We start from the raw sequence: 7,373 nt of genomic DNA, 5'->3' as shown, positions 1-7,373 counted from the left end.
CAACTCCCCTCCCCCCTCCCCCAACTCGGTCTGACCTTTGACCTCACCTCCACGTGGCATTCACCCTGGGACTCAGGAATGGACTCCAGGAAACCTTAGGGAACCTCAGATACTCCATATTGGTCGACGAGTTAAGGACCTAGAAATTGGAACACAGGTTCTTTTGGAAGGGTGGAGACACCCACGTGGCACATGACTCTATGTGTCTTTTTTTAAAAAACAGCTTTATTGAGATATGATTCATATACCACACAATTCACTCATTTAACTGTACGCTCAATGGTTTTTAGTACACTTGCAGAATTCCGCAACCATCACCTAAGTTTTAGAGCAATCTTTTACTCTTCCTCACCCCCAAAGAATCTGTTTCTCTCGGGGTAGCATGTCCCTCGTACTGTTTCCTGGCTGGAACTTCTGCCTTAACAGCAACTAGGTGTTTTATTTTAGGCTTCCCTTTGTCCCAGAGGAAAGAGAGCTGTCTCATCCCAGTGGGGAGCCGAGTGCATATTCTCTGTAGACGCCACCTCTGCCATCTGTAGGGCTAAGCCTGGGTCCCCTCCTTCTACAGCAGATCATCTGGGGGTTTGGGGGAGCCACCTGTCTGAGCCATTTCTGACTCTGATCTCACGGTTTGTTCTTTACCTCTCCAGAAACACTATTTCCCCATCAACTACAGGGTCAGCGTGCCTTATGAGGGGGTGCTCAGAGCGGCCAACATCACCAGGCTGGTGAGAATCCCCTCCTGGGCTAGGGGGACACCCTGCCTCCTGGGACATCCCGTGGGCCTCTCTTGAGAGCCACATTGATTTGGCAGGTCCTGTTGCCAGGGGCCTTTCCTGGCCCCTCAAACAAGCCTGCCCTTGGCCTAGGTCCGAGGTTGCCTGCTGTTCACAGTGCTTGCCTGGGGTCAGCTCCCTCTGGGGCAAGTGGGTGTGGGGGTGGTCAGAGCGGTGGGAGGAGGCCCAGAGGCCCATGTGGGAGCTTTCAGTGATTTCTCCTGTCCCCACAGCAAAGGGCCCGGGTTAGCCAACAGGAGCTGCGGTATCTGTGGGTCTGGGTGAGTCTCAGTGCCACTGAGTTGGTGCAGGAGGTGCTGCTTGAGAGCCACCCGTCCTGGAAATACCTGGAGGATGTGCATACACTGCTGGTAGATGTCCAGCAAGGCCTCATGGTGAGTGGGGCAGAGGTGTGGGTGGGCAGGGTGTGTGTGTGTGTGTGTGTGTATGTGGCCAAGGGCTGTTGAGGGAGGACGTGAACACCTGGAAAAGTCCGGCATATCCTGAGGGTGTGGAAGAAATGAGAGAGAGGAGGAGATGGACAGGGATGACCGGAAGGTGGGCTGGGTTGGGGGGCACGAGATGTGCCCGAGACCCTGCTCCAGACTCTGTCTCTGTCACTCTATGATCCTGGGCAAGTCATTGAACCCTGTGGCTTTATTTCTGCAGCTAAGGAAAGAGGTTCCTTTGGGAGAGAGGGAGGAGGGGTGAGTAGAGGCGCACGGGAGGTTTTAGGATGATGAAATCCTTCTGCATGATACTGTAACGGTGAATACATGACACTATGCCTATGTCAAAGCCCATAGAACTGGACGACACAAAGAGCGAACCTTAGTGTGAGCTATGGACTTCAATTAATAATAATAATAATAATAATAATAATAATAAACTATATTTAGGATTAGAGTTCAGGAACTCAATTAATAAGAGGTTTCTGATACTTGCCTGCTTGGGAGGGTTGGTCTGAGGCCTCAGGCTATGTCCTCCAAAAACCCTGAATAGTAAGGTGACTGGCGAGTGTGTGCCTGTGCAGGCCATGCGTGTGCCGTGGGACCCCTCCCAATACCCGTGTTACTCTGCTCCCCGCCCTCCCCCAGCCCTCCTTAGGACCTGCCTGCCCCCACCTGCTTCCCAGCCAGAACACCTGAGAGCACCTGTGAGCTTCTGATGACATCCATCTTAGGCGCTAGCGACTGCTTTTGCAGCTGCCTCAAACTCTGGGGAGGCTCTTGAAATTCTGGCAGAGGTCAGGAGCCCCAGTGTTTTCCTTGGTGGCTTATTTGTACCTCTGAGCCGGGCGGGTGATGGAGCAGTCTTGGGGAAGTGACAGTTTTCCATCCTCGATTTTCCTTGAGGGCGTCTCTGGCTCTGAGAACTCCCAGGGGCTGGTTTGAGGGCGGGGAAGGACGTTGTGGGCCGGGCTAAGGCTCTACCCACCTGGGCTGTTCAGATTTAACTAGCTTTTAAATCTGTTCTAACGATGTTAGTGGCCTATGACCTGCCCTGAATATGCCCAGCATCTGTCGGGCAGCGGGCCATGGGGATGGGCCCCCTTTCTCCTCCTCTCTCTGAGCCTTTGTGTCTTAGTTTTATTTTTTAGGGCTGCTATAACGAATCACCACTAACTGGTGGCTTAAAACAACAGAAATGATTCGATCACCGTTCTGGAGACCAGAAGCTCATAGTCAAGGGCCACGCTTCCTCCACAGGCCCTAGGGGAGGGTCCTTCCTGCCTCCTGCAGCTTCTCGTGGCCGCTAGTGTTCCTTGGCTTATGGCAGCATCACTCCAGCCTCCGCCTCCGCCTTCACATGGCCTTTCCCTCTGTGACTCATGTCCATCTCTTAGATGGACACTAGTCATTGCATTAGGGGCCCACCCTACATCCAGGATGATGTCATCCTGAGATTCTTAATTAGTTTTACAAAGACCCCATTTCCCAAAAGGTCACTTTCTCAGGCACCAGAAGTTAGGAGGGAGACTGGGAGGGACACACAATTTAACCCAGTACACTTTATTTTTTAGGAAGGTCCTTCCCCAGATTCATCCCCATATTTCTGGCTAGAGCAGCAGGGGTTCCCCCATGGCCTCCTCCCTGGCCTGCCCCCTGCAGTCATTTTTCAAATGGTGGGAAGAGAAGTCTCTGTGTAGTGCTTGGGCGAGGAACATCGAGCCACCCACCCCGCAGGAAACTTGGTACCTGCAGGAAGAAGGAGAGAAATTGGTCACAGGCCTCCCAGTCACAGGAAGCCTTGTCCTTCTTCTTGGTTTGTACAGCTCCAGGTGGGACAGCCCCCACGGCTCTCGGGATGTGGCCCTGTCTCTTCAGTGGCCCGTGCTTCTAACAGTTTGCTCCCTTCCAGGGTGTGGAGGTGAGCCCCAAGGTGGAAGCGGTGTTGTCTCTCCTGAGTGCCCCGGGGCTGAGCCTGAAGCTGGTGCGGCCCAAAGCCCTGCTGGACAACTGCTTCCGGGTCATGGAGCTGCTATACTGCTCTTGCTGTAAGGAGCTCTGAGGAGATGAGGCTGGGGGCAGGGGGCAGGTGGTTGGGTGTCTGTACCCAGGTCAGTGTCAGAGGCCAGCTCCCTCCCGAGCATGCCCTCTGCTCCCCAGGGTGGCATTTCTGGAAGCTGAGATGGGCCCTGGGTATGGGGACGAGAACAATGTGGCTTGGTCTAGGGACAAGGGGGCTGTTGACCACTCCTGCAGTCTTTTCTTTATCTCTTCCCTGCAGGTAAGGAAAGCTCTGTCCTAAACTGGCAGGACTGTGAAGTGCGAAGCCCTCAGCCCCGCAGCCCGGAGCCCTCGTCGCAGTGTGCGAGCACCCGGCTGCACCCGCGGCCCCAGCAGCTCCCCGCCTCCCTGCCCCACTCCCCGGGATCCGAGGCTGGCCCCCTGGGGCAGTGAAGCTGCTGCGAGCACAGGAGGCCGCCTGCCTGGAGTGGCCTTTATGGCGACAAGAGGGGCTCCCAGAGTTCACCTGGGCCTGAGATGGCGCTGGGCGGCGGCGATGAGCCTCCCTTGGGTGTTTTTCCTTTCAGAGGGATCCTGTGCCCAAGGAGGGCTCAGCCTCCTCCCACTCTCCAGACCCCACATGGTCTCACCTGGAAGGGCAGGGCCCGAGGGGCACCTGCCCTGGACAGGACAGGGCGCTGGGCCCTTTCTGGCAGTGCGAACTGTCTCCTGGGCGCAGAGCGAGAGCTGTGCTGGGCGGGCTGGTGGGCCTGGAGGGGACAGGACTCACTGAGGTGGGGGATGGGGCAGAGCCAAACGCCGCATCTTGCCACAGTGGGTGCTCTTCCGGTTCCTTTTATTTTTTTTTTCTATTAAACACCCGCTTTCTTTTGGTTCGGTTTGGTTTGCATCTGAGAGGGTGAACCTGGAGGGGTGGGAGCCCCCCCCACGCCCCCCGGCCCTAGTGCAATGTGCAGGAGGAGGGGCGGGCGGGTCACTCTGGGCCTGGGTCTGAGGGTTCACTTGCAGTGGATGGAGCCTGGCCGGGGGCCGAAATGCTGGACATTTGAGGGACTGAGCTCCTCAGCCCTGGCTTAGCGCGCAGGGCCTCGGTGTGCCCGGTGGGGCAGAGTGTTGTTGGGCTGATCCCCAGCAGTGTCCTCACCACCCTCCCGCCCTCCATCTGGCTGCCCTGACAGCCCCCAGCATGGACAGAGCTGAAGCCGTCAAAAGCCTAGGTCCTGGCACAAGACCCAGTGCTGCCAGGAGGAGGCCGGGGCCCCCAGGGAGCCCCCACCCCAGTCTAGGATCTGGATGAGAAACGGGGTGCAGGCGGCAGGTGAGCAGCAGCAGAGGAGGCCAGGCGGAGGCAGGGGTGTTAATTACAGTACAACTTTATTAATACTGGGATCTTCACAGTGCATTTGTTACTTGTAGCAGTGACTATTTAAATCGAGGGCAGGGTGGGGTGGATGGGGGTGGGGACCAAAGAGGATAATTTATCCAAAAACTGACAGAAAGAAAAAAACCCAAATGGTTCCGATGGGATGGGGGAGGACGGAGGGGGATGAAGGGAAGAGAGAGAACCAGGAGGGGAGGCCTGGGGCGGGGAAATAAATTAAAAGAAGGAACAAGTTAACAACAGCACCAGAAAAGTTACTTCAGTCAAAAGACTTTGAAAAGAATAATCCTCTGTACAAAATGAAAAATAAAATGAACGTAAAGAAGTCCCCCAAACCAAAGTCCGTGATGCGGGATGGTTGGCTCGGATCCCGGGGCGGGGGCGCGGGCCTACGAGGTGGTCGCTAAAGGGATGAGAGGTGGTCAAGGGGTGTGGAGGAGTTATGTACAGCCCTGGGGGGGCTCGGAGGGGGAGGGGGACGAGCAGGGGGGATGGCTATGCCCCCACCCCTCCCTGGGTCTCCGAAGCCACCCCCTCCCCAGGAGGCAAGCTCTTCCTCTCCAGGACTCAAGGACCTAGCCGCACCCAGTCCCCTCCGCTCCTTACCCTGCTCACGCCGCACTTACTGCACCCTACTCCATCGGCCCACCTGGGCCAAGCTGATGCAGCCCTGGGGGAGGGGCAGTGTGAGCCCCACCCGAGGGCTGCCCACACTGGCTACGTGCTCTCGGCCCCTTCGGGCCCTCCCTCACCCAGACCCGCCCCCACACCCCAGGTGCCCAAACCTGGGCTCTGGGGTTGGCCGCAGCACTCTGCAAGGTCGTTCTCAGACCTAGTGACTTACAGGTACCATTCTCCATTGCTATAGGGGAGCCGGGAGCTCCATCCACTAGGGGGCATCCTTGGTTCCCCAGCCTTGCCTGGCTGCATTGCCAGGGTTCCAGCTTCTGGCACAAGAATTACCAGGATCTCCAGCTGGTGCTGGGAGACTCAGACCAAGCCTGTCAAGTCCAGACCAGGCAAAGCTTGTTCTCCTGACCCCAGGAAGCTCCTGTCCCTGGCCCTGCCACCCGTCAAGCCCAGCTCTCTGCTGCCTGCAGGACCTCAGGAGGCCCTCTGCTTGCTGGAGGCACACCTACTTTTACCTGCTTAAAATTGGCACAACTCGGTGCATGGAGGGAGAGGTGCCCCTAGCCTGCCCGCCCCTGCCTCCACCACCAGATGGGGGCGGAGCTGCGGGTGTGGGTGAGGGCCGAGTCTTGGGACAGCATCTCCTCTGACAACAGAGAGTCAAAGCCCATCTCCCTGGACTTGCCCCTGGCCTGGCTGGGGTCCCTCTACCCTCAGATGGGCTGAAGGCCCTGCCCCCTGGCCATCTCCAACTCTAATTTGGCTTCGCTCCAGACGCTGGATAAAACAGCTGCCCCCTGGATTTTGGGGGGCCGATTCGGCCCTCCTCCTCCTGCCATAGGCCCACCCGACCACTGTGGGGCCCCCTGTCCCTCAGGCACTCTCGGACACACCCTGTATCGTCCACCCTGTCCCCCCACATAGTCCTTGTCCAGTCAGCTCCATTTTATTATTATATTCATAAAATAACCCTCCACACCCTCTGCAGCTCCAGCCCCCACCCCCAAAGGTGGCTGAAACCGTGAGCAAAGTGCCACCAGAATTAGTTTTGATCTGCCCAGATGAGGACCAGACATCTGAAAGCAGCTCCTGGAGGGCCGCTCCATGACCCCTGAGGCCTCTGGACTCCTTCCTTGCTGGCCCACTGTGTCCTCCAACCTCAGCCATATCTCATGGGGGCAGGGAAGCCAGGACATGGCTGCCCCCAACCTCAGCCATGTCTCACGGGGGTGAGGAAGCCAGGACATGGAGGCTACCTCAGTGCCCCTTGGCCTCCTTCAGGCAGGCCCCCTGTATTTACTCCCCGAGACTCGACTTGGGCCCTAGGTCCCCGTCCCCTACGGTGGACAGACCTCCCAACCTGCCCCCACAACTGCCAGCCACTCCGCAAACCTTTTCAGTCAAATCCGTGACCTTAGCTGATTGGGCACCTGGCCCCTCCACGGCCACCCTGCCTCTCTGATGGACTGGGAGAGGCGGAGAAGGGAGAGCGGAGAGGGAGCTCAGTCAGGGGCGGAGGGGCCAGCATTGCGGAAAGGCCCGAGGCACTGCTGACCCTGGGGAGAAGCCCCGCCGGGTTGGCTAAGCTGTGGCACTGTGGGCCCGGGCGAGGTGGGTGGGATGGCCCTCCGCTGGGGGCGGAGGAGCAGGCTCTGGGGCTCACTGTGGGAAAGGCAGGGCCTGCAGGAAGAAAGAGGAGGGGTAGAGTAGGCAAGGAGAGTATAAAACGGGCTCCAAATCCAGTTCGAGGCCTGCAGGCTCTGTCGCAGCGAGGTTTGATAGAGAAGTCATTTCCTGTTTAAACGTCGAAATCCAAGCTGGGTATGTCTTTTCATAAAGTGGCTTTGCCTTGTGCGGCTTTGGGGAAAAAAAAAAAAAAAAGCTTGCCTGGCTCTGCTTTCTCCTGGCTGCGCCTCCGCTAGGAGCGGCCGCTGCTCAACAGCCAGGCCACCTGCTTCACACTTGGCCAGAGGGTGGCGCCATCACAAGATGCGGGGCGCTGACCTGTCGTTGGTGACGGTCCTGCGGAGCCGCACCCCGCGCCGGATGGCCACCAGCATATCTTCGGCTGGGGGGTCGCTGGTGGCGGCCGGGGGCGGGGTGGGCGTCTCCTGG

The 7,373-nt window shown here is 57.9% G+C and overlaps 2 protein-coding genes across 6 annotated transcripts in view; one reads left to right on the top strand and one right to left on the bottom strand.

The window, feature by feature from the left end:
* The window catches only part of IL34 (interleukin 34), a 33,676-nt gene extending 29,557 nt beyond the window's left edge, over positions 1–4,119 (top strand). For 4 of the 5 annotated variants that reach the window (XM_015587684.2, XM_025045333.1, XM_015587683.2 and 1 more), the window contains 4 exons: positions 651–728; positions 1,010–1,171; positions 3,138–3,273; positions 3,507–4,119. In XM_015587684.2, the coding sequence (XP_015443170.1) occupies positions 651–728; positions 1,010–1,171; positions 3,138–3,273; positions 3,507–3,679 (549 nt within the window). In that variant the 3' untranslated portion in view covers positions 3,680–4,119. Of the gene's footprint in view, positions 1–650; positions 729–1,009; positions 1,172–1,873; positions 2,023–3,137; positions 3,274–3,506 lie in introns of those variants that run through there. The other variant, XR_003045731.1, reaches the window with a different exon arrangement.
* A 483-nt stretch (positions 4,120–4,602) lies between these two features.
* MTSS1L (MTSS1L, I-BAR domain containing) overlaps positions 4,603–7,373 on the bottom strand; it is a 19,955-nt gene continuing 17,184 nt past the window's right edge. Inside the window, exon 17 of the mRNA XM_015587675.2 lies at positions 4,603–7,369. Within this exon, the coding sequence (XP_015443161.1) occupies positions 7,241–7,369 (129 nt within the window). The 3' untranslated portion in view covers positions 4,603–7,240. The remainder of the gene's footprint in view (positions 7,370–7,373) is intronic.

The sequence above is a fragment of the Pteropus alecto genome, unplaced genomic scaffold (genome assembly GCF_000325575.1).
Source record: "Pteropus alecto unplaced genomic scaffold, ASM32557v1 scaffold42, whole genome shotgun sequence".
Taxonomy (NCBI): Eukaryota; Metazoa; Chordata; class Mammalia; order Chiroptera; family Pteropodidae; genus Pteropus; species Pteropus alecto.
The sequence above is the reverse complement of the archived record's forward strand: the minus strand, read 5'-3'. Positions and strand labels throughout refer to the sequence as shown.